General features: G+C 39.9%; 1 protein-coding gene and 1 long non-coding RNA gene across 8 annotated transcripts in view; one reads left to right on the forward strand and one right to left on the reverse strand.

Moving 5' to 3' along the window:
- The window catches only part of MYLK (myosin light chain kinase), a 203,415-nt gene extending 198,655 nt beyond the window's left edge, over window positions 1-4,760 (forward strand). For 6 of the 7 annotated variants that reach the window (XM_077884311.1, XM_077884309.1, XM_077884313.1 and 3 more), the window contains 2 exons: window positions 3-134; window positions 2,699-4,760. In XM_077884311.1, coding sequence (XP_077740437.1) covers window positions 3-134; window positions 2,699-2,949 — 383 coding nt within the window. In that variant the 3' untranslated portion in view covers window positions 2,950-4,760. The remainder of the gene's footprint in view (window positions 1-2; window positions 135-2,698) is intronic. The other variant, XM_077884310.1, reaches the window with a different exon arrangement.
- Window positions 1-27,458, reverse strand: LOC144305476 (uncharacterized). Its single transcript, XR_013372479.1, has 3 exons — window positions 27,196-27,458; window positions 8,188-8,280; window positions 1-4,831 (listed from the first exon to the last, which is right to left on the reverse strand). It is a non-coding gene; the product is annotated as an uncharacterized LOC144305476 (long non-coding RNA).
- Window positions 27,459-27,579: the final 121 nt, after the last annotated feature.

A 27,579-nucleotide genomic window follows, 5' to 3' on the forward strand; every position in this document is an offset into this window, starting at 1 on the left:
AGAAGATGTGTCCCAAGCTTTCCTTGAGGCTGTTGCTGAGGAAAAGCCCCATGTAAAACCCTATTTCTCTAAGACCATTCGTGATTTAGAAGTTGTGGAGGGAAGCGCTGCTAGATTTGACTGCAAGATTGAAGGTAAGTTTTAGCTAGTCTTCCCTGGACTACAAAAGGGGTGTGGTGGGCTGGTGGGCCCTGCTGTGCCCGTTATGGGTAGCCAGGCGGCGGGGATACCTGGGCGGGGAGGACTCGGCCCACTGCTCCCACTCCATCTCCTGAAGGCTGGTGCCATTCAGTGACTCACCTAGGGCACCTCTGCTAGTTCACATACTTACATCAGCCTCTAGACTCAAGTTAAAAGTGGTTTATCATAGACCTGTTTGGCTGTGGAACATGCCTAGCGAAATGAGCTTTGCAAGCTTCTGGGAAGCATGTGAACTGCCCATAAGAGGTTTCAAAGGAAGGTTGGCATGAAGAGTGTAAAATGGGGAGCTGGTGGCTCAGCTCCTCATCTGCGGGCTCTGTGACCTTGGGTGATGATCTAAACTCTTCTGAGCCTCAGGCTCTTTTTTTTATTTTTTTAGATTATTTATTTATTCATGAGAGACACAGAGAGAGAGGCAGAGACACAGGCAGAGGGAGAAGCAGGTCCATGCAGGGAGCCCGATGCGGGACTTGATCCCAGGACCCCAGGATCATGCCCTGAGCTGAAGGCAGATGCTTAACTCCTGAGCCACTCAGGTGTCCCTAACCTCTGAGCCACCCAGGCATCCCAAGCCTTAGTCTCTTAAGATGATGTCTAATGCCTGAGTAGCTAATTCTGGGGATGCTGTCAGAGGACATATGTGAAAAGGGGAAACCTTATAAGTCTGTTCAAGACGTCATGCAGTCAAGGGAAAAGTTGTGACACTGGTAAGTGCAGAGTGAGCATGCCCTGTGACCTCAAAAGGAGGGGAGCTGGGATCCAGATGCTTATGCCATCTTCCCCATGCTTCTCTGCCTGCCAAGAATAATGAGGCCATAGAATTGTGAGTTGTTAGAGCTCCAGGGAACTTAAGTGATCTTAGCATAGAACCTGAGAAGTTAGCAATGTTGGTGACACAAAAATTTCAGTTTCCACAGATTGCAGCATTCCAGAAAGATTAGGGCAAGACTGGATTCTTTGTCTCAAGTCTGTGACTGTTCTGTGCCAACCAAAGTGAACGGTCATCTCCCATTTCAGTCTGACCAAATAAAGCACAGAAGTTCATTAAGCAACTTTCCCAAGGCTGCATAGCACAGGACAGCAGTCAGAACAAATCATGCCTCCCACGATCTAAGATTCTCCAGTAGTATGACTGACTACATACATTTTGGGCAAAGTAACCCAAAGTGAAGAATGAAGAAAGTTCTTCTCCTCTGTCATTAAAATTGCTTTGTAAATGCAGTGCCTATCATCATCTTTCTCTTTTTCCATTCAATTAAAAAAAAAGGCGGGTGTGTTGCCTTTGCTAATGTGGAAGTATGCAGATTGGGGGTACTGCTCAAAGCTCTGGGGCCAATGCTCAGAATTCTCACCATCACCACTATCTTGGGGGTCTTCTAAAGTTCTTTTTTCCTGTTTAAAAATTATTACAACACAGTGATCTCATTTTTGTACTTTCCTCTTTGGGAATGTTTCCTTCATATTTGCATAACTTTGGAGCACTAGGGAGGAATTAAAGCATATGGCTGCAGTTTTGATAAAAACAAAATCTACTTGAAAAGAATGTTAGAATTCTTAAGTTCTTAGGTGTAATTTTTTATTCTGGATGGGGCTGGAATGTTTTTTCCTGTAAAAATATTTCTCCAAAATGTAAGAAAGAGTCCATTAGAATCATTATATATTTGTAAAGGCCAATATGTGTGTGTATCTCACATACACATCATACATATATATGACATATATGGCATAGGACATATACATATATATGATGTATATATTTAAAAATATTTTTTAAATGAACTTTGCAGAAACATGACTAATAACATAAAATGAGTCTACCCAATGTGGTCAATTTCCAGTTATCTACAATAGGTAGATTATCTGTCTTTGGATCAGGCTAAGATAAATATTGTTTTGCTTTTTTTTTAGCAATATTATCAGCTCCTCTAACTTATGTATTATTGAGCTTATTGTCAGCTTTGAGTTATGATTTACATAACATAAAATTTACCCATTTTAAGTATACAATTCAGTGATCTTCAGTAAATTCACAGAATTGTGCAATCACCACTATCCAATTTTAGAACATTTCCATCACCCCCAAAAGATCTCTTGTGCCCATTTGTTCTCTTATTTTTTATTTAAAGTTAAATTCAACTTTTATATAAGGTAAGAAATTTTCTTTTCACCCAAGGAGATACTTAGCTCTAGGTGTGTGGTAGGAGTCGGGGCTATGTCCCACGTAGTACTCTAGATCTGTATAAAGGTGGCTAGTACAAGCCCCACATTGCTGGCAAATGGCATGACTGGTATCTTTGTGGAGTTTTGGATATTACTACTTACAGTATATGCCCATATCCAAATGTAAATCTCGAAAGAGATGCTAAAAGCCAAAACATTATTTTTTTTTTCCTTTACTCCCGAAATCAATAGAGGTTGCTTAGGAGCTGCTTGCATGAATTGATAAGAAATTCTGAATAACAGTTTTCCCAACTTGTGTTCTCTCCCTGTGCTGCAGGATACCCAGACCCTGAAGTTGTCTGGTTTAAAGATGACCAGTCAATCCGGGAGTCCCGCCACTTCCAGATAGACTACGACGAGGATGGGAACTGCTCTTTAATCATTAGCGATGTTTGTGGGGATGACGATGCCAAGTACACCTGCAAGGCTGTCAATAGTCTTGGAGAAGCCACTTGCACAGCAGAGCTCATTGTGGAGACCATGGAGGAAGGGGAAGGGGAAGGGGAAGAGGAAGAAGAGGAAGAGTGAAACAAAGCCAGAGAGAAGCAGCTTCTAAGTCATATTACAAAGAAATTACCAAGACTATTTCTCTAAAGCTCAAAAAATCCAAGATAGTAAAAGCACCTAGTGTGATAGATTATCTAGTTAGGTCATTTGAGGGTTGATTGTTCAGCAACAGCAGGTGGTACCTAGCAGCAGCTATTGATGGGCATTAATGTGAATTAGCTGGCATCTTAAGATACTAGCACAGCCAGATTTCATTTTGGGAAATTACCAGTAATTGCCTGATCAGTTGATATTAAAGAGAAAGTAACCAAAAGAAATCTTTATCTGGGTAAAGTCATAAATTCCCTAACTGAAAGCACTCATGACAAATAAGGCCCTGGGGTCACAGCTCAGCCCAGAAGGTCCCTGGAGATGGAGACCTGTCTCTCCCAGCTCCTAATTCCAGGGAACCGTGTCTCCTCCAGTACTGCAGCACTTCATTCTGAAAGCAGTTGAGCCATTCTAACTTACGAGGCACATTTGATTCCAAAGTATACTGTGTACATTCAAACTTTTCATTTCTCTCCCCTGTTCCATCTGCCAGTTTTTCTGGATCTGAACTTGCCATGAGTTTGAGCACCAAGGACATTATGCTTCTTAGATTCTGAAGACCAGTCCCCTGTTCATGGCTGGCTGGCTTCCTTAGGAAAACAGAATCTCTTTTCTTCCAAAATCAGTAGGAAATCTAAACTTATCCCCTCTCCGCAGATGTCTAGCAGCTTCAGACATTTTTGTAAGAACCCGTGGGGGGAAAAAAGATCCTTGCTAATGTGCTTTTCTTCTGAAACCAGGATTCGTATTTGTGCTGTTATTAGAATATCAGCTCTCATGTGTGGTAAAGATTTTTGTGTTTGAATGTATGAAAAATCAGTTTGCTGAAAAGTTAGTCTTAATTATTTATCGGCCACTATGAAACAGATTTCAACTGATGAAGGGCTGTAGAACTGCACGTACTTTGGAATCTCCTTCGGGGTAGTCTGAGTTTAACACACTTTCGATTCTAAACACTCTCCAGAGAGCTCTACCTGCCTTATGGGTTCTGCGATGTTTTCTTCTTGAATGTGCTCATCAGTCATGCCTTGCCCCCAGCCTTCAAATGTATTCTTAGACCTGATAAATGCACTCAGACTTGCATCTTTAGGAATTTTTCTTTCACTACATTGGCACTTAAATTTTTCTTTATAAACGTTTTGAAGGTCATAAACAAAGACTATAAACTGATATGCCTAATACATTTCTCTGTGTGTGTGTGTGTGTGTGTGTGTAACATTCCAAATACTTTTTCTTTTCCACTGTTTGTAAAGTGCAGCAATTTCATATTTCAAGGGACTTCTTACTAGTTCCTCAAGAAACAATCTGAAATGACTTCAGTACAACCCTACACAGTATCAACTTTAGAACTTTGATATTAGTCTTATGTTACCTTCCATTCTATTTTTATCTGCTTTTTGCTGCTAGTTTCAAATTTGCCAGTATTTTTCTTTTTGCTTTTTAAGCAGTTACAACTTTTTTTCATAATAGCCACAGTATTGCCACAGTTTATAATAAAGGGTTTTAAAATTTGATTTAGAGCATTTGAAGCTTTTCTTCACTTAGTTGTGTTTAGACTATAATCTGCGTGTGCATGTGTGTTGTCATGTGTGTGCGCATGTGTGGTGTGTGTTTGCTACAGGTTTTTAATGTCTTGAAATTGTGTTAATGTTCTCCCAGTTTATTATGCCATCAGAATGGTAAATGAGAACACTACAACTGTAGTTAGCTCACAGTTTTTAAATAAAGGATACCACAGTGCACGCTGTTTGTTCAATCTCTTAACCCTTCTCTTTCTTCCCATGCCACTCGCTGGAGACTACCCAGATACATCCTGGAAACGACAAAAAAATGCAGTGCTGCGGGAATGGCTTAGATGGTTGTGTTTCACTAAGGACTCGCATAGACCTTGTTTATACTAGGAAGCCTAATTTGCACATTATATACAAAATCACTCTTGAGCATCAGTTTGATTCAATTGCATTCTACAGATAAGTTCAAATTCCATGGACGTTTGCTATCTACAGAATCCTCATAATGCTAAGATCTATATGACATTCTTGGCATGTGACAAAATCACCATCGTTAATATTATTGACCAGGGCTTGGTTTGCATTTGTAACTTTAGTGCACTTTGTTACTGGCAACCAAGTGCTATCTTTCCGTGTCTTGATACTGAAACATTTGTTAGGAGGAAATTCCTGATAATGCTCCTGCTTTATCAAAAATCTGTTATCAGATGGTGAGCCCTTTAGGTCTTGAGTTTTCAAACAATATTATAGATATTCTAAAAGGAATCGGGCATGCTAATAAATGCTGAATTAGAGGATTCTATGAACCCACAGTGTAGTCTAGAAGGAGAAACAATACATTGTCCAGTTAATAAATATTTCAATTTTTTCCTTTTTTTAAGGCAACCACAATTCACAAATGTTCCTAGTGAGGAACTTACTATTTTTAAAGAAAAGAACTTTTTATTCCTTGCTAGGGAAAAAAGGGCCATACATATTCTGCACCAGGAAAAATAACAAAAACATTTTCTCCCATTCCATTTTCATCCCAAACACATAAAAACTCGTTGGTTGCTGTTTACATTGCATTACTTCATATTAAATGATATTTCTATATTTCTATTAAAAAGACATGATGACTGTTGTCAACTCTATATAGTCTCTTTTTGTTTTTGATCAAAGTGTTTGAGTTTTACCTTTCAAATCTTACTGGCTTTTAATAAATCTATGCTAATAAGTATCAAGGACATGAAGGGTAATTGAATTCTAAATTCAACTAAGTTCTCCAATTTTCAAGAAATCACAAGTAATACTACTTTCTTTACCCTTTAGGAATTCCTTCTCTGTATTTTGAAAGGGTGACTCTAATGTCTGTGCCGTCATTACTGAGGCTTTTTGTCCCATGGCACAGCACTGCTGGCTCCCCGGCTAGATGGGGCTGACTAGTCCTGGTCACTGAGCTGTGAGGAGAAGTGATGTGCATCCCCTCTGGGCCAGAGTACTTAAATACCAGTACAAGATTCTCCATTATGGCTGGCAACATGTAAGACAGTGACTGCTTTATCTGCCTAGGTCCCAAGCCAGCCCCCAATGGATATATAACACAAGAAATAAAGTTGGTTCCAGTCGGCTATAAATCTAAATATAAATTTTTTCACCATAAAAAAAAATAAATAAACTTGGTTCTTATGATTCACCACGATTTTAGGGTTCTTTGTGGCTGCTACATAACAGACTATCCTGTTATAAGGCCATCATCAAATTTGAGATCTGTTCTGACTAATATGGTAGCCACAAGGCACAAGTGACTATTTAAGCTCAAGTTAACGTAAATAAATTTTAAGATTCAACTCCTCAGTTATGCTAGCCACAATTTCAAGTATTCAGTAGTCACATATGACTAGTTTCCACATAATTGGACAGCACAGGTTAAAACTTTCTGTAAAGTTCTATCACCACTGTTCTAGATGGACTAGGGAAAAACGAGAACTCCAAATTTTAACTGTATTGCTGTGAAATTAGAACTTAAATGTTTGTGTGAAATAGTTTCACCGTTTATACTGGATAATATAGACTCAATAACTAGGTTACAGTTTTTGGTTTTTTGTTATTTTTTTTATAAAGATTTTATTTATTTATTCATGAGAGACACACAGAGAGAGGCAGAGACACACAGAGGGAGAAGCAGGCTCCTTGCGGGAAGTCCGATAAGGGACTCAATCCCAGGACAGAAACACTACCTGAGCCAAAGGCAGCCACTCAACCACTGAGCCATCAGGTGACCCGGTTATAGTTTTTGGTTATTCATTTATATTCGTATATATTTTTCACTTTTTAAGACATTTTAAAAGTACCAGTTCTATGCTCCTCACCACCAAATCCAAGTAGACCTGCAATTCACAAGCAATTACAAGATTACTTGTGATACGAAACAACCAGCCAGGACAGCAATCTCAAGTGTTTTGGAACCTGGAGCTATCTGAGATAGGGGAGCATCCAATGGGGCCACTTGAGATAGATGCAGAGGAGAGACTGGGTCACTAGGGCAGGATTTCCTTGGCAGTGAACCAAAAAGGAGGTGGGAGGGGCCACTGGGACAGCTATGATCATTAACATTGGTTGTTTTGATCACTGGGACTGGAAATACCCAGGAGACCTACAGTGTTTGGAGACAACCTTACATTTCTAACTGCTGCTTGTTTGAAATCTCAGCCTGTAGGCTTTGACATGTTCCAAATGCTAACATTCTGCAGGGAGAGCTTCATGTCAGAGACTATAGCCCCACTAGTGACCACATGAAGTATATGATACATCTTCACATTATCATGGCACTAGATTTCTTCTAGTTGGAGATAACTAAGGAAGAAGAAAATTATCACTTAACCTGTCCATTTGGTCATTTACACTTACTAGCTTATTTTGGGCAGACATAAGTAGTCACTAATAGTGAAGCAATAGGTTGAGCTATTGGGCCCCTCCACATCCTTATCCCAGATGGTAGGTTAACGTGAAGGATAGCCTCAGACCGAATTCATCAAACATTTATTAGCAAGTAGTCATACAACCTGTTCTGTAGGGTGCATTAAGTCTCAGATCTCACTCCAGAAGGCACTTGACATGTTCACTGAAGACAAATGCTGCAGAATACACGGGTAGGATTTAGCTAACCTGGTTAATCAGTCAAGGGGAGTTGGTTACAACTGTGTCTCTTACTGGAGCTGTGCAGCTTGTGCTTCAGTCCCCTCATCTATAAAACCAGAGTAACAGCTCCTCCCTCTTAGTTGTTATAAAAATTAAGTGAGCTCAGGGCACCTGGGTGGCTCGGCCGGTTAAGCATACAACTCTGGATTTCAGCTCAGGTCCTGATCTCAGGGTCCATGTCGATCCAGCCCCATGTCGGTTCCGTGCTGGGCATGGAGCCTGCTTAAGATTCTCTCTCTGCCTCTCTCCACCCCACCTCTCCTGCTAGCATGCATGCACACGCTTGCTCTCTTTCAAAAATAAAAATAGATCGATTTTTTTTTAAAGTAGGCTGCACGCCCAGCATGGAGCCCAATGCAGGGCTTGAACTCACAACCCTGAGGTCAAGACCTAAGCAGGAATCAAGAGTCAGAAGCTTAACCAAATAGGCCACCAGGCACCTCTAAAAAATAAAAATAAATGAGGTCATGCACATTACCTGATCCTGATGGTAAGCCCCTATTCTTCTGGCACTCAGAGATGCTAAAATACATCAGAAACATCCTCTACTCTCAAGTAACTGTTTATATTCCTGCAGAAACAAAATACAGATGTGAAAAAGTTATATACTAATGAAAGATGAAAATAACCATTTAAATTCGTCCACCTCCCAGAAAAGGATCTTTGAATTTGAAAGTACCCATGCAATTGTTCAAGAAATAATTGCTGCTCTGGGATCCCTGGGTGGCTCAGCGGTTAAGCATCTGCCTTTGGCCCAGGACATGATCCCCAAGTCCCAGGATCAAGTTCCGCATGGGGCTCCCTGCACGGTGCCTGTTCTCTCTCTGCTTATGTCTCTGTCTCTCATGAATAAGTAAAATATTTTTTAAAAAAAGAGGGAATTGCTGTGAGTTTAGGAAATGCTACAAACTGTCCTCTTGTCCTAAGGGAAAGTTTTACCTCCCAATTGCTACTCTCTTCATAGTCACGAGAATAGCTCATTTGACCTTAATGAGCCTTATTTTGCAATTAAGAGGAAACTTCTCAGACTTAGCTTGGCTTTAATTGTGCTATACCTTTATCTCAAAGAGTTCTCTAATTTTTTTCTTTATCTTTGATCTACTTGCCGTTTAAGTAACATTAACTTCCATGAAAAAAAAGTGTGAAGATCAACAGCTCTATACACAGGTACAGTTGGAAGGAAAAAGCATGTGGCAAAATAACTACAATCTGATTTACTAAGTGAGAAATGTGTTACGGATATGCACACAGATTCTTATTTACTAAGAAAATCTTAAGATCACTTTTTTTTGACATAATAATTTTTATTTTTGGTGGTATCTCCCAGTTTATAGAGCACACTGTCAATAGCTCATTTGATTTTTTTTTTATCATTTGATTTTCTTCATCATGATAAAATAATCCCCATCCCCTATTTCCTTCATCCCCCCATCCACCTCCTCTCATCCACAAAAACTATATATTTGGTATCTATGGTTAAGAGTCTGTTTCTTGGTTCGTTTTGTTTTTTTTCCTTTGATCGTTTGTCTTTTTTCTTAAATTCTACATATGAATGACATTATAGGGTATTTGTCTTTCTATATATGGTATTTCTGTCTTATTTTGTTTAGTATTATACTCTCTAGCTCTCTCATGTTGTTGCCAATGGCAAGGTTTCACTCTTTTTATGGCTGAGTCCATTGTACGTATGTCTACTGTGTGTGTGTGTGTATGTATATGTGTGCATGTATATTTTATCTTTTTATCTATTTATTATTTATTTATTCATTCATTCATTCATTCATGAGAGACAGAGAGAGAGAGAGAGGCAGAGACACAGGCAGAGAGAGAAGCAGGCTCCATGCAGGGAACCCGATGTGGGACTCGATCCTGGGACTCTAGATTACACCCTGGGCCGAAGGCAGGTGCTCAACTGCTGACCCCCACAAGCATCCCCGTATATATTATATCTTTATCCATTTGTGGATGGACATTTGGGCTGCTTCCATAGGCTGGCCATTGTAAATAACACCTCTGTAATACACAGAGGTGCATGTATCCCTTTGAATTAGTGTTTTTGTATTTTGGGAGTAAATACCCCATAGTGCAAGTCGGATTGTAGGGTAGTTCTATTTTAAATTTTTTGACAACCTCCATACTATTTTCCACAGTGGCTGCACTAATTTGCATTCCCACAAACAGTGCAGGAGGGTTCCTTTATTGTCTACATCCTTGCCAATGCTTCCTTCTAGGAAGGATACTATATAATAATAGAAAAATCCACCAACAGGATATAACAATTGTAAATATTTATGCATCCAAGATAGGAGCACCCAAATACACAAAACAGTTAATAACAAACATAAAAGAAATAAAAACATAAAAGAAATGATCAATAGTAATATAATAAAAGAAGACTTTAACACCCTACTTACATCAATGGACAGATTATCAAAACAAAATTAACAAGAAAATTGTGGCTTTGAATGACACACTGGGCCAGATGGATTTATCATATTCAGAACATTCCATTCTAAAACAGAAAACACGTTCTTTTCAAGTGCATATGGAATATTCTCCAGAATAGATCACATATTGGGCCACAAAACAAGTCTCAAAAAATTCAAAAAAAATTGAAATCATTCCATGCATCTTTTATGACCACAACACCAGTAAGCTAAAAATCAACCACAAGAAAAAATCTTGTGATTTTTTTCATCACAATGAGCATAAATACATGGAGGTATTTAATATGCTATTAAACAATGATTGGGCCAACCAAGAAATCAAAAAAGAAATTAAAAATTACATGAAAACAAATGGAAATGAAAACACAATGGTCCAAATTCTTTGGGAGGCAGCAAGTGGTTCTAAGAGGAAAGTCTGTAGCAACACAGGCCTACCTCGAGAAAAGAAATCTCAAATAAACAACCTAATTTTATACCTAAAAGAGTTAGAAAAATAACAAATAAAACCTAAAACCAGCAGAAAGAAAGACATAATAAAGTTTAGAGCAGAAGTAAATTATACAGAAAAAAAATTACATAAAAACTAAAAAGGAGTAGAGCAGATCAATGAAACCAGGACCTGGTTCTTTGAAAACTTCAAGCAAGATTCATTTAAAAAAAAAAAAAGAGAGAGAGAACCCAAATAAATTACTAATGCAAGAGGAGAAATAGCAACCAACACCAGAAATACAAACAACTGTAACAATATTATGAAAACCTATATACCAACAAATTGAACTCAGAAGAAATGTATAAATTTCTAAATTTTAATTGATGTTTACAAAAGCTAACTCACATTGACTTGTTCCTGACTGCATATTAACCACAGAACAGATCCCACGCTATTAGGCAGTCCCAGGAAATGGTTGGGAAGATATCTTTTTTTTAATTGTCTACAAAACTCAAAATGGAGGGGCCCTTTTCTGGAAAAGCAGGATACCAAGGGCTTAGAAAATGAGAAGCTACTATAGCAGGAGTGGAAGCCAAACAGGACCTACTGAAAAGAAGCAGTCACTCTCTTCTCTCTGGAACCCATGCTAAACTGAGAGTAAAGGAAAAATAATTTTTTTAAAGCTGTAAACCCTTCAAAGACAAATATGGGAGAAGACAGGTGAAAAATCCCTGATTTTTGTAAGACAAGAAAGCAAACAAATGAGTGGGTAACTGACTTAGAGCACAAAAGAAGCCGATATCTGACTTGCCGCAGAGAAGGAAGCTGTAAAAGGCAGGTCAGTTTTGCCCTGAAGAACTCCTAAAAGGCTAGAGACTGGAGGAACCAGGTGCTTATGAAGGGGATCTTTAAAGGGAATGTAAGGTATCAACATACAGATGCAAACCAAGGTCTTTCAGGTCAAAGCAGGTCAAAGTCCAACTAGGAGATCAGGACAGAGGTAGGATGGAATAACTAGGAATTAGGACAGACCAAGGTCCAGGGTCCAGGAAGTCAGTCTGAACACACTCATTATACCTATAAAGTACAGAAAAGAGCCTGGTCCTAGAAAGGCATTTGCTTGCTCAAGCAAGTTTTAAAGACAGATAAGCCTCTTCACACTGGTTGTCCAAGAAGCCAAACTGTTTAGACTTTCAATAATGAACCTTCTTAAGGGATGGCTTACATTCATTTAAAACAGAAGCTCAATTAACTAATTTCCATTTCATCCAACTTGCCCAACTTAACAATTCTCATTCCTCTGTAAAATAAATTAACTGATGCCCATATACTTCTGAGTGTAGTCAATAGGGTTTATTCTTAAACTTACTCATTCTAATTGTAACTGTAATTACATAATTTAATTATTACAGGAGTCAAGAAAAATTGAGTGATAAAGGGGAAAGTAGTTGTTTCTATGGAAACTGAATGAAGACTAGTGGCCATACATGGTGGACTGAACACTTGCATTTATTTCCTGTCTCCCAAAACCTCAAGAAAATGAGAGTAAAAGGATAAAGGCATGAACCCACATGGGCAAAGGATGGGAGAGGTGATACGGTAGATTTGAGTGTTGACAAAATTGGGGGATAGACTAATTGGTAATTGATTTTGTTCTTTTTCCACTCCGCGAGTGTCTGCAGGAAAAAAATCCTCAAAGAGAAAACTGAGTCCTACCACAGAACTAGGCAAAAGTAGAGGCATTAGACTGACTCTCTCCCATCTCCTCCTGTAGCCCATATGGCCCCTCTGACAGTCTCTTTCCCAATCCTGGCAGAAAAAGGGATCTTCTGGTTACACTAGAGAGGCCATGGACTGGATGACAGGCCCAACTGAGATGGGAGTGAGGCAACTCAGAAAACAGGACTCAGGGAAAAGCTACACACTAAACCTCAAAACTCCAGCCCTCTCCCCTGTGTGGCTGGCTGCCAGAACTCTGACTGCCAGGCAGGACCAGCTATGTAATTTGGAGGGCCCAGTGAAAAATGAAAATGTGAGGCCTGGGGATCCCTGGGTGGCGCAGCGGTTTGGCGCCTGCCTTTGGCCCAGGGCGCGATCCTGGAGACCCGGGATTGAATCCCACGTCGGGCTCCTGGTGCATGGAGCCTGCTTCTCCCTCTGCCTGTGTCTCTGCCTCTCTCTCTCTCTCTCTGTGACTATCATAAATAAATAAAAATTAAAAAAAAAAAAGAAAATGTGAGGCTTTTGTTAAAAAAGAAAAAAAAAGTATTAAGAATTTCAAGACAGTGATAGCAGGGCATTAAAACAAGCATGAGACCCTTCTAAGAGCCATGTGACTGCACAAGTGTGCACCTGTGAAGCCAGCCTTATTGCAGGGTACTCCTGCAGAGGCAGGAGGCTGAAGCATTTTTTCTGGAAAAATTGGATAGCATGGAGAAATAACCCACACATACTGTCATACAGGAATTTCTCAACAAAACAGCCCAATTTTCATTAAATTGTCAGTGTTGGTATTTTATGTACTTGAGGGTGATTTTTGTGCTCAAAAAAGATTACTTGGAAACCATTCTGGGGTTTTTGTCTTTTAAGTAAGCTCTATGCCCAGTATGGGGCTTGCCTTCATGGACCCAAGATCAAGAGTTGTTGCATGCTCCACTGACTGAGCCAACCTGGCACTCTATTTTGTTTTGTTTTTTAAAGATTTTATTTATTTATTCATGACAGACACAGAGAGAGAGAGAGAGGCAGAGACATAGTCAGAGGGAGAAGCAAGCTCCATGCAGGGAGCCTGACATGGGACTCAAACCCGGGTCTCCAGGATCACGCCCTGGGCTGAAGGCAGGCGCTAAACCGTTGAGCCACCGGGGCTGCCCTCCATTCTGTTTTTTTAAATTAATATTTTACCTATTAATGTGGCAAATTTTAAAACTCAGCTCTTCCTTAAACTATTAAATGCAGTTTCCTGATATGATTTGGTAGATTTATAAATTTACCAAGATGTAATATTTTTTTTTTAAACCTTTGACCTCCTTTATACATTTCCCCCATTCCCCACCCTCACCTCCAGCAACAACCAATTTGTTGTATCTATGAGGTTCCCCCCCTCCCAAGATTCCCACAGAAGAGGGATCATACAATATTTGTCTTTCTCTGTCTGACTTATTTCACTTAATATAATGCCCTTGAGGGTCCATCCATTTGGTGCAAATAGCAAGAATTCACTCATTTTTATGCTCATAATATTCTGTTATTTATCCATAAGATAATTTCATCCATTCACCCATCAATGGACACTTAGGTTGTTTTCACAGCTTGACTATCATAAAAGTGCTGTAATGAACATACGGTTCATAGGGTGTTTTTATTTTCTTCAGATAAATACCCAGAATTGGAATTGCTGAATCATATAGTTTTAATTTTTTTTAAAAAGATTTTATTTTTTTATTCATGAGAGAAACAGAGGGAGAGAGGCCCAGACACAGGCAGAGGGAGAAGCAGGCTCCATGCATGCAGGGAGCCTGACATGGGACTCGATCCCAGGTCTCCAGGATCACACCCTGGGCTGAAGGCGGTGCTAAACTGCTGAGCCACCTGGGCTGCCCTAGTTTTAATTTTTTGAGGAATCTTAAAAAATTTTTCCATAGTGGCTACACTAATTTGCATTCCCTCAGTACTACACAAGGTTCCCTTTTCTCCACATCCTTCCCAACATTTATTTATTTACTGTCTTTTTGATAACAGCCATTCTAATAGGTGTGGGTGGTATCTTACTATGGTTTTGCTCTGCATTTACCTGATGATTAATGATGCTGAGTACCTATTGGTACCTATTGTACCTATTGTATGTACCTATTGGCCATCTGTATGTCTTTTTTTGAAAAATGTCTATTCAGATTTTCTGTCCATTTTCTAATCAGGGTTTTTACCATTAAGTTATATGAATTCTTTATATGTGTTTAATATTAACCCCTTACCAGATACATGATTTACAAATATTTTCTCTCGGTAGGTTGCATTTCTATTTAGTTGATGTTTTCCTTTGCTGTGCAGAAGCTCTTTAGTTTAATGTAAACCCATTCATTTATTTTTGCTTTTGTTTTGGTGTCAGATTAAAAAACTATTTTTTTGGTAATACCTATGTCAAGGAGCTTACCGCCTATGTTTTCTTCTACTTTTATGGTTTCAGGTCTTGTGTGTTCGACAGTCCTTAATCCATTTTGAGTTAATTTCTGTGTGTCATGTAAGACAGTGGTCTAATTTCATTCTTTGTATGTGGCCGTCCAATTTTTCCAACACCATTTGTTGACTTTCTTCTTTTTCTTTTGTAATTGCTCTGCCAAGGACTTTCAAGACTATGTTGAATTAAAGTGGAGAGAGTAGGCATCCTTGTCTTGTTCCCAATATTACAGAAAAGCTTTCAGCTCTTCACTGTTGAGAAGGATTTTGGCTGTGGACTTGTCATATTTAGCCTTTATTATGTTGAGGTAATTTCTCCCATTCCTGCTTCATTTGAGTTATCATAAATGATGATGAATTTTGTTAAGTACTTTTTCTGCATCCACTGAAATGACCATGATTTTTACCCTGCATTTTATTAATATAGTATATTACAATAACTGATTTGTGGATATTGAACCAGGCTTACAGCCCTGAACAAATCCCAATTGAGGGGAACATTGCCTTCTCAGCTGACTGAGTGTGCTTTTTAACCAGACTTCAATGGGGCATAAGACCTGAAACTACAATACATCCTGGTGATATTTCTTGTGACTCAGATGATCAAGTCCCTTTCTGTAGTCACTATGTTTCCAACTCTAAAATCCAGTTCCTGAGTTTAAGTTCTAAATGTTCCTTTATTCCTGAAAGTCTGCACTGCCTAAAAGATGGTAGCTAACTTCTTTCATGACTTCAATGGCTTTTCATTCTTTACTTCTCATTAGGTATCTAAATCTTTCCCATCTACCTCTATAAATACTCATAGCCAGCGTTTTTAATCCTTATGTGTATTCAGTGTGTTGAAACCTTTCCAGATTTGGTAGAATTCCGAAATGTTTTCTTTCTGATAGGGTTACACCGCTATAGACATTAAAATTACATTCTACTGAATTCTGCATATCACGGACTTGTCTAGGATTCCTAGGTTATTCTTGTGACTAAGCACTTTACAGGAAGGCCCACACTGAACAGCCCCACCTAAACACAAACTTGTTTTTAGTACCTCACTCTTAAATATAGACAAATAATCAAATACCATTGACCATTTGAGGCAAGTCTCTAACAAAAAAAAGACAGAGGACAACAAACATCAAAAAGGACTTAAAAGAAATAAAGATTATACAGGAAGAAAAAAATAGTATCTTCAAAGAAATACAAGAAAACATTTACATCCAGGTGCAAAAACAGGATGCTATTGATATTTTTAAAAAATTAAGACATCTAGGTGGAGTAGGAAGATCCTAGGTCACCTTGTCCTACGCATACAACTAGGTAACATCAACATCAGCATAAATAACCCAGAAAATGACCCAAAAACTGACAGAACAGACTCTCTACAGCTAAATGGAGAGAAGAGGTCACACTGAAGAAGGAAGGAAGGGTGGAGACATGGTCAGGAGCAAAATGACCCTTGGGAGTGCTCATGGAAGGGAGAGATGCAGCCAGCTGGAGGGAAAACAGAATCTCACCAAGCACCCAGGCATGGAGAAACTGCACGGGGAAGACAACTCCCCCTAACACTTGGCTTTGAAAATCAGCGGGGTCTAATTTCACAAGTTCTTACAATCAGAAGGACTTAAGACCTAGAACTAATAAAAATCAGCAGGTTGTACTCTGGGAGACTCTGGAGGGCTTTGGAAACTGAGTCCCTATCCTTAAAGAGACAGCTTAACAAATAGCCCCCAAAGAGAGCAGAGAAAGAGCAGTTTGAAAATGCCTGGGGTATACAGGGAAGAGAGTTATTTATTACTCTCAGAGCATGTGCTGGAGGGTCAGGAATCTTTAGGAGACTTCTCCAGGAACAAAAGACCTGGTGGGTGCCATTTCCCTCTGCCAAACCCTAGCCTAACACATGGACACCTGCAGGAACCAACACAGTGCCAACACTCTCCACCTAGCCGGCTAACAGTGCCCCTGCCCCCATATTCTCTGTGGACAGACCCCGTCTTGCCAGGCCTCAGCTCCAGGACCCCTCAACCTCCAGGACCTGACAAACCCTGCTAACACTGCACAGACATCCAGCCCTGGCATCCTCCCGCAGACCTGCCTCCTCCAATATGCCCTTGGCTGGAGCCCATCCAAAGCAGTGCCACAAGCCTGGCATTGTGCAAGCAGCCCTGATAGGGGCCAGCACCAACCAAAGTGACTCCTGCTCCAGAGACAGGGGAAGATAACCACATACACAAGTCCAACTGCAGCCCCAGTAGTTAACTGAAGGAAGACATCTGGTCTGATTACAGGCCCCAACCACCAAAGAAAGTTTCTCAGGGGACAACAAGGAGAAGGCACCCTGTAGTTCCTGACTACCACATCTCTGGCAAACACACGATTGGACTCAGCTAAAGCCCATGGCAGCCCTATACTGGCCCACTAACAGCACAAGGACAATTCTGCCTACCACAGGCAAAGAGAGCCATCATAGAGGACAGGACTGAAGGCAAAAGTAGCTCGGCCACAACAGTAGTGTGCACACAACACACAGAGGAGACACTCCTGAAGCTCCAGGTCCTGGTAAACACAGGACATTCTACTGCAAGGCCCGACAGGACCTCTTCTTCATAAGGTCACTATTTTCAAGCAGGGAAAACACAGCTGCTTTCCTAACACACAGAAATACACAGTTAGAAAAAAAGAGGATAAGGGGGAATATGTCCCAAATGAAAGAACAGAATAAAATCACAGTGAGAGAGCTAAACGAAATGGAGATAAGTAATATGCATGATAGAGATTTTTAAGTAATGGTCATAAAGATATTCAGTGGATTTGAGAAGAGAGTGGAGGACCTCACTGAGACCCTCAACAAAGAGACAGAAAACATAAAGAACTAATCAGAGATGAAGAACTCAATAATTGAAATTAAAAATACACTAGACAGGATAAATGGTAGACTAGAGGAAGCAGAAGAACAGATCAGCAATCTAGAGGACAGAGTAATGCAAAGCAATCACATTGAACAGGAGAGAATAATAATAATAATAATAACAACAACAACAATAAATGAAATAGACCTAGGGAACTAAATGACACCATTCACATTATGGGGTGTAATAACATTCACATTATAGAGATCCCAGAAGGAGAAGAGAGAGAAAAGGGGGAAGAAAACAGAAATCCAGATCTAGAAGGTACAGAGAGTCCCCAACAAAATCAACCCAAGACATACAGTAATGAAAGTAGCAAAAAAATAGTGATAAGGAGAGAATTTTAAAAGCAAAGGAAACAGTTATATACAAGGGAAACCCCACAAAGTTACTGGCTGATTTTTCAGCAGAAACTTTGCAGACCAAAAGGGAGTCACATGACATATTTAAAGAGCTGAAAGAAAAAACCCCAACATCCAATAAAACTCTACCCAGCAATACTATCATTCAGAATAGAAAGATAAAGAGTTTCCTAGACAAACAAAAGTTAAATTCATGACTACTAAACCAGCCCTATAAGAAATGTTAAAGGGGACTTGTTAGTGGAAATAAAAGAACAGAAGGAGTAAAAAAAAGTAGGAAGCACAAAATAAGTAAAATTAAGTATATCTATAAAAATCTGTCAAGGGATTTACAAAATAAAAGGAGGTAAAGTATGACACAATATACCTAAAACATGGAGGGGAAGGAGTAAAAACTTAGTGCTTTTGGCATGGATTCAAACTTAAGCGACCATCAACTTAATATAAATTGCTATACACATAAGTTATATATCAACCTAATGGTAACCACTAAACAAAACCCAGCTATATGCAAAAACAAATAAGAGAAAGGAATCCAAGTATATCACTAAAGGAAGCCAGCAAGCCATGAGAGAAAAGAGTGAGAGAAAAAAAGAGGAACTACAAAAACAACCAAAAACCAAATAACAAAATGACAATTAAGTGCATATCTATCAATATCATTTATCTTGAATGTAAACGGACTAAAAACTTCAATCAAAAGACATAGGGTGATGGGATGGATCAAAAAAGCAAGACCCATTCACATGCTGCCTACAAGAGTCTCATTTGAGACCTAAAGACACATGCAGATGGAAAGTAAAGGCATGGAAAAGCATTATGCAAATGAGAGCAAAAAAGAAAGCTGGGGCAACAACACTTGAATCAGACAAAATACACTCTAATAAAAGACTATAACAAGAGACGAAAAAACATTATATAATCATAAAGGGAACAATCCAACAAGAAGATATAACAGTTATAACTATATAGGCACCCAACATAAGAGCACCCAAATACATAAAGCAGCTAATAAAAAGGAAGTAATCAAGAGTAATACAATAATAGTATGGGAGTTTAACACCCCAACTTACATCAATGGATAGATACCCAAACAGAAAAACAGCAAAAGGGCAGCCCTGGTGGCGCAGCAGTTTAGCACCGCCTGCAGCCCGGGGCGTGATCCTGGAGACCCTGGATGGAGTCCCACATCAGGCTCTCTGTATGATGCCTGCTTCTCCCTCTGCCTGTGTCTCTGCCTCTCTCTCTCTGTCTCTATGAATAAATAAATAAAATCTTTAAAAAAAAAAAAAAGAAAAACAGCAAAACAACAACAACAACAACAACAAAACCAGTATCTTTGAATGACACACTGGACCAGATGGACTTAAGAGATATATTCAGAATATTCCATCTTAAAAGCGCAAAATACATTCTTTGCAAGTACACATGGAAAATTTTACAGAATAGATCACCTATAAGGCTGCAAAACAAATCTCAACAAAATAAAAATGATAGCAGTCATATCATGCATCTTTTCTGACCACAACACTATGAAACTAGAAATCAACCTCAAGAAAAAAAATCTGGGAAGACCACAAATACACGGAGATTAAATAACATGCTACTAAACAATGAATGGGTCAACCAAGAAATAAAAGAAGGAATTAAAAAAATACATGGAGACAAATTAAAACGAAAACACAATAGTCTAAAATTTTTGGGATGCAGCAAAAGTGGTTTTAAGAAGGAAGTTTATACTTCAAGAAGCAAGGAAAATCCCAAATAAAAACCTAATCCTACACCTAAAAGAACTAGAAAAAGAAGAACAAAATCCCAAACCAGCAGAAAAAAGGAGATAGTAAAGATTAGGGCAGAAATAAACAAATTGGAAACTAAAATACACAGAACAGATCGATGAAACTAGAAGCTGGTTCTTCGAAAAGATCAATAAAATTGATAAACCTTTAACCAGACTCATCCCCTCTCCCAAAAAAGCATAAATTCCTAGAAACCTATAAGCCTCCAAAAACTGAATTACCAGCTATGAAATTAAGTCAGTAATCAAAAAATTCCCAACAAATAGAAGTCCAGGACCAGGACCAGACAGCTTCATAGGTGAATTCCACAAAATATTTTCAAGAGTTAATACCCATTCTTCTCAAACTATTCCAAAAAACGGAAGAGGATGGGGGGATGCGGTAACTGGGTGACGGGCATTAAGGAGGGCACATGATGACATAAGCACTGGGTGTTATACTATTTGTTGGCAAATTGAATTAAGTAAAACATTTTTTTAAATGGAAGAGGAAGGAAAGTATCCAAAATCATTCTATGAGGCCAGCATTGCCCTGATATGAAAAGCAGATTAAGATGTTACCAAAACAAAAAGAGAACTATAGGCCAATACGTCTGATACATATAGATGCAAAAATCCTCAACACTTTTACTCAACATATACCAAAAGTCTTAGCCACAGCAATCAGACGACAAAAAGAAATAAAAGGCCTCCACATTGGTAAGGAAGAAGTAAAACTTTCACTATTTGCAGATGACACGATACAATAAATAGAAAACCTTAAATACTCCACCAAAAATTACTGTGGGTAATTTTTTTCAGTGCTGCTAGTACTGAATTCAATAAGGTTGCAGGATACCAAATAAATATACAGAAAGCTGTTGCATTTCTATATGCTAATAAAGCAGCAGAAAGCAAAATTAAGAAAACAAGCCCATTTATAATTGCACTAAAATAAGAAAATACCTAGAAACAAACTAACTGCAGTCAGAGAAAAATACCATATAATTTCATTCATATAAAGAATTTAAGGAACAAAATAAAGGAACTAAAGGGGGGAAAAGGAGATAAACCAAAAAATAGACTTTTTAACTATAGAGAACAAACTCATGGTTACCAGAAGGGAGGTAGGGGTGGGGTGGGTGAAATAAGTGATGAGGAATAGGAGTACACTTAGACGATGAGCACTGAGTAATGCACATAATTGCTGAATCACTACATTGTACAGCTGAAACTAATATAACACTATATATACTACACTGGAATTAATTTTTTTTTTTTTAAGAGAGAGAGAGAATAGTACACTACAAGACTACAAGACAGAAGGAAGAAAAAGCCTGGCTGCCTTTCATTTCAATGACTGTGCACAATGTCTTGCACCCCAGTAAAAATATGGCCCAGGGAATTTCACAGATTTTAACTAATCATACTTCTTTTTCCTCCTTCCTGGGGGGCTAGAATATATTTTCTCATATTCCCTGTTATGGGTGTCTTCTATTTCTGACCAACCAGTTTTTTGAAAAAAGATTTTATTTATTTATTTATTTATTTATTTATTTATTTATTTATTTATTCATTCATGAGAGACACAGAGAGAGAGACAGAGAGGCAGAGACACAAGCAGAGGAGAAACAGGCTTCATGCAGGGAGCCCGACGTGGGACTCGATCCTGCATCTCCAAGATCACGCCCTGGGCCAAAGGCGGTGCTAAACCACTGAGCCACCCAAGGTGGCTCATCCAGTTTAAAACACACTATTTGGAGAGAATTCCAAAAAGCAAGCTCAAGTGTAGGCAAATAGCCCCTTTGCCAGCAACAATGTCTCTAGAATTTGGGCTTGTGACCTTCCAATCAGATGCTCCTACCAAAGACCTTGACTGACCGTGGAGTAACAAAGAGAAGCAAATGGAAGTGTTGAATCTTTCAGGGGTAATAGAGGGACCAGTAATGGCAGCATTCAATGTCCAATGGTAGTCAGGCCAATGACACAAGCTGCTGGATAATAACCAGATTCTTCCTGTGTATTGATCTGGTCTCTCTTTTTGGCTGCCTAATTTCTCATGGCTTCCTGTCCATGTTCCAAATCTCATTCAATCAGCTTTTCCATCAATTTTTGTGAGCTTTCCGCTGACCTTACAATACAATCCTTTTCTAACTAAGTTGGTCTCCGTTGTGTAGGAACCTAGAAATGATCACTACAGTCCTCTTGTGTGTAGAAGTCACCTTTTCTATGAAGATAAAGAGATGAGGGAGAGGGTTGCCTCCTAATCAAATGCTCCTAAGTGGTGAGCTCTAATCCAGAAGTATCCATTATTGTGATTTTGGTGGTAATCACTGCTTTGCTTTGCTTTTTCTGTGTATATATATATCCCTAAAAAACCATAGTTTTAGCCTGATTTTGCACTTTAGCTGAATCATACTATATACATTTGTTTCTGCCTTACTTCTTTCGCTCGGTATTATGTTTATAGGATTCATCCAAGTTGTCAAGTAGAGCTCCAATTTGTTTATTTGCATGGCTGTAAAGTAACTCACTGTAAGAACATGTCATGACTTATTTATTTATTCTACTGTATATAAGATGTTGAGTGGTATTCAGTGTGGGGCTAATAAACAAAACTGCTTTGAATATTCTGGCATACGTATCCTAGGGGCATTCAAGGACATCTACTTGGCAGCAGAATATCAGTCACGGGTTATGTGTACCTTTGACTTTCCTAGATAATGTCCAATCATTTTCTGAAGTGAATGCACCACCACCACCAGCAGGCTTCAGGAGCTTCTGCTGCACTATGTTCTTGCCAACAACCGGTATTGTCAAACTGTTTCATTTTAGCCACCCTGGAGGATGGCTAATTGTGTCTTAATACGGTTATAATTTTCATTTCCCTGATTAACAATAAAGTTGAGGATATTTGCATGTTTGTCATGTTTTTTTTTAATTTGGTAAAGTCCCAGTTCAAGTCTTTTGCCCACTTTCTCAATGTGATTATCCCTTACTGATTTGAGGGAGTATTTATATGTCGTGAAGGTTAGTCCTTTCTAATTATGTGTGTGGTAAATATCTTGTCCCACTCTGTACTTTGTAGAGTTTTCTGCTAGTTTTCTACCTTTTGATGAACAGAAGTTCTTTATTTTAATCTGGTCAAATGTATGTTTTTTCATTTACAGTTGGTACTTTATCTTGTTTTAAAGTTCTTTACCTTTGAGATCATAAAGATATTCTTCTACATTACTTTCTAAAAGCCTTAAATGTCGTCATTCACATTTAAACCTAGAAATGATTTGTGTGTGTGCTGCGAGGAAGGGAAATTTTTTTCCCCATATGGATATCCAACTGTCCCAGCAGCATTTATTTAAAAGCCTATCTTTCCCCTACATCATCTCTGTCATACACAAAGGGTCTACGTTTCCTAGGCTCTCTATTCTCCTCCATCAGCCTATTTGCCATTCCTATACCAACACTATATTGTCTCATTTACTATAATTTACAAGTCTTGATATATTATAGATCAAATTCTCCCAATATCTTGACAAATTTTGGACCTTTACAATTCCATGTAACATTTACATTTCCTTATCAAGTTCCACAGAAACCAAAATGAACAAACAATCACCGCCTGATGAAATTCTGATTTGAGATCACATGCAATTTAGAAATTAATTTAGGGAGAACTGTCACCTCTACCATATGGAGTCTTTCAATTTGTGACTTGTAACAATTCCAACTGGTCTTAAGGGTTAACTTGCTTCAAGCTGATGCACTTCTTGCTTGCTGACCGAAGTCCCTTGGTCTGTAAGCAGAACTAACTTACTTTCCTTGAGGTTTGCAGACCATTGGCCTTGAGGAATGAAGGACCAAACCTTCCCAGAAGGTAAGGCCTGACTACATCTGAAAGCAGCTGCCATTGATGCCAGCAAGTCTGTTCAGGGTCATGTCGCCATAGGACTGCCTGGGCATCCACTTCTCCTGCAGACAGCCTCCCTCCCTTTTTTTCCACCTTCCCCTTTATATCCCTCCAACTTCACGTGGATAGTGATGATGCTCTTTGAGATGTTAGTCCACCATCTTCCCAGGTTGCTGGCTTCCTAAGGAAAGCAACCTTCCTCTCCATCCCTTGTCTCAGGTATTGATTTTCAAGTGGCAAGCAGTCAAACCTGAGTTTAGACTTGTTTCCTGTCCAGTAACAAATGCACTATCTCTCCAGCTATTTTAGGTCTTCCTTAATGTCACCCAATAATGTTTTATTATTCTTTACACAGAATTGGAATATTAGCACAGAGACCATGTGATTATGTACATGCTTAAAATTGTGTTTTCCTGATGAACAGAACCTTTCATCGTAATTATCTCTCATAATGCTTTTTGACTGATATTCAATAGAGATATATTAGCTGTATTGCCAGTTGCTGCTGTTACAAATTTCCACAAGCTTAGTGGCTTAAAACTATACATGTATAGTATTTTAAATTCTGTAGGTCAGAAGTCTGATACAGGTCTCACTGGGCTAAAATCAGATGTTGGCAAGGCTGCATCTCTTGCTACAGAGAGAATCCATTTCCTTACGTTTTCCAGATTCTAAAAGCCTTGTTATGTTTTCCACATTCTAATGCCAACTTTTAAAAAAGTGGTATTGTTTCATATACCACTAGTAGGTTTGGAGATATTACAATTAATTTATCAAACTCTTTATGAGAAAGGCACACTGTGATACATGTTAACTGTTACTAGTGAGTATCAAGCCTGCTTCCATCTTCAAAGCCAGAAACATGGCATCGCTCTTTCTTCTGTAGTCACTCCCCCTTCTGATTCTTTTTCTGCCTTCCTCTTGTGATTACGTTGGGTGCACTCAGATAATCCAGGCTAATTTCTGTATCTCAAGGTCCATGATTTAATCACATCTGCAAAATCCCTTTTGCCAGGGGAAATAACACCTATAATCTAAATGTTTTGTGTTCCCCGAAAATTCACGTGTTGAAATCCTGATCCCTGACATGCTAGTATTCTGAAGTGGAGCCTTTGGAGAGTGATTAGGAATGGGATTAGCATCCCTATAAAAGAGGCCCTAGAAAGCTCCTCTGGTTAGTCTCTCAATCCTAGCCCTCGTGCTAGCATTTGCCCTCAGAGAAATAAATCCTGGTTTTGGCTTTTGCTAAGTGATCACTGTTCTGCTTTTGCTAAGTGATCACTGTTCTAATTTCAATTTACTGTTTTTAACCACCACAAACAAAAGCCCTTTCGCAGCTCCCACTTTGGAGATCTCGTACTTTCTGGCAAATTTAATAATGGCTTAAAAATAATATCACTTTTCTCAAGTCTGGGGGTTTTCTTGCTTGCTGCTTTTTTTTTTTTTTTTTTTTGGCAATGGGCTGTAAATAGGTTATAGGATGGCCCCCCCAACAGAGGTCCCTATTCTAATCCCCAGAAGGTTATTTATATGGCAAAAGGGGCTGTGAAGGTGTGATGGAAGTTAAGAATCTCGCTATGGGGAAATTATCCTGGAACACCTGGTTAAACCCAATGTAATTACAAAGGCTGTTTGTTACGAGAGCAGGTGAAAGTTCAGAGAGGGCAAACTGAAGTGATGCAACTTGTGAGCCAACGTATGCCGGCGACTTCTAGAAGCTGGAGGAAGTCAGGAATGGATTCTCCCTGGGAACCTCCAGAAGAACAGCTCTGCCTGCACCTGGTCTAAATCTAATTGGTTTTACTCCATCTCTCCGCTTGGATGTCTAATGAAAATTTCAGGTTCAACACGTAAAAAAACAAAATCACTGATTTCTGCCTTCAAAATGCTTTCTTCTACAACTCAGTTCTCCCAAAGTTGCTCACAAGGCCTCCTTAACGGGGATCCCTGGGTGGCTCAGCGGTCGAGCGTCTGCCTTCAGCCCAAGGCCTGATCCTGGAGTCCTGGAATCGAGTCCCACGTCGGGTTCCTTGCAGGGAGCCTGCTTCTACCTCTACCTCTCTGTCTGTAACTCTCATAAATAAATAAAAAAATAAGGTCTCCTTTAAAATACGTCCAGATTTCAATGCCATTTTCATCACCTCAATCACGACCGCTCTGGCCTAAACCACTATCCCTGTGGACCCGATTACCGCAGTAACTTCCTAACTGAGAACACCTTTCACCAACCGACACAGATTTGTTTTCCACCACCTCCCACTGTAATGGTCTCCGGGACACAGAAGACGACTCTCTCTCTCATTTTGTGCCAGGAATCCCCCTCCCCCCACCCCCATGTGCAACCTCGCAGATGCTCCATTTTCTAGAATAAATATTTTATACCGCCACGTATACAGCAATGCATTTAAGAGGTCTGAAAATTAGCGGTAGGGGCCTTTCACCAACTAACTAACTAAAGAACTAAATAAATAACTAAATAACAAAGTAACCGAATAACTAACTGAATAACTAAATAACTAAATGACTAACTGAATAACTAAGTAAATAAATAATAATTAAATAACTGAGTAAATGACTAAATAACTGAATAACTAAATAACTAACTGAATAACTGAACTAAATAAATAACTGAATAACTAAATAACTAGCTAACTAAATAATAACAAACTAAATAAATAACTAAATAACTAAATAACTAAACTAAATAATAACGAACTAAATAACTAGCTAACGAATGAACTAAATAACAAACTAAATAACTAGCTAACTAAATAACTAAACGAAATAACTAGCTCGCTAAATACCTAAATAACTAGCTAAATAACTAAATAAGTAGCTAACTAAATACATAACTCAATAAGGAATTAACTAGCTAACTAGCTAACTAAATAACGAACTAGCTAACTAACTAGCTGCTAACTAGCCGACTAACTAGCTAACTAGCCGACTAACTAGCTAACTAGCCGACTAACTAGCTAACTAACTAGCCGACTAACTAGCTAACCAGCTGCTAACTAGCTAACCAGCTGCTAACTAGCTAACCAGCTGCTAACGATCAAACCCAACCAAAGACGACTCCTGCTCCTCCGTGGCCCCGCCCTGGCCGGCGGCCTCGCGGCCCGACACCTCGTCCCCGTCCCCGTCCCCGTCCCCGTCCAGGTGACGCGGCGACAGGTGAGCACCCACGCGGCTCGGGGCCGGAGGACCGACGCCGCCCTGGAACCTTCCCGGACACTGGGCCGAGGGCCGCACGTGCCACGTCGGGCAACGCCTCCCGCGGGCCGCCTGCCGCTCCGCACCGCTCCTCCGACATTTAAAAGCCCAGGTTAGAAACCTCGGCCGGCCGAACCCTCAGCCCTCACCCCGGGGGCTGGTCCCGGAGCAGCGCCCCGCCGGGGAGCCTCTCCGTCGCGGGCCTCCGGGGCGGAAGAGGGCGGAAGGGGGGCGGCGTCGGCGTCAACCACCCGCACCCAAGATGGCGGCCTACCGCTGGTCACGTGCTCGGCGGCGAGGCCAGAGCCCTCGGCAGAAGCAAGGAGGGAAGGGAGAACGAGGGCGTCATACTCCCGATCCGTCACGGAGGCAGAGGGCACTTATAAGGACAGAAAACACTCAGGGACCACGAAGCCTCCAGACGGCAGACGCGGCGGCACCGGCGAAGGAGGCCACAGGCGACGCTGACCGCATCCAAGATGGCGCCAGACGCTCTAACCCGGAGCGCCAAGAGGCGGCGATCACCGTCACCCAAGATGGCGCTGGCGTGTGAAGCCAGCCGGGGGGGCGGGGCGGAGGGCGCCCGGAGAGTCCTTGCCCTCTTTCAAGATGGCGGCCCGTGGGCGCTGGCCCTGGCTCCGCCCCGCGGCCTCGGCCC

This window comes from Canis aureus, chromosome 35 (genome assembly GCF_053574225.1).
Source record: "Canis aureus isolate CA01 chromosome 35, VMU_Caureus_v.1.0, whole genome shotgun sequence".
NCBI classification, from domain to species: Eukaryota; Metazoa; Chordata; class Mammalia; order Carnivora; family Canidae; genus Canis; species Canis aureus.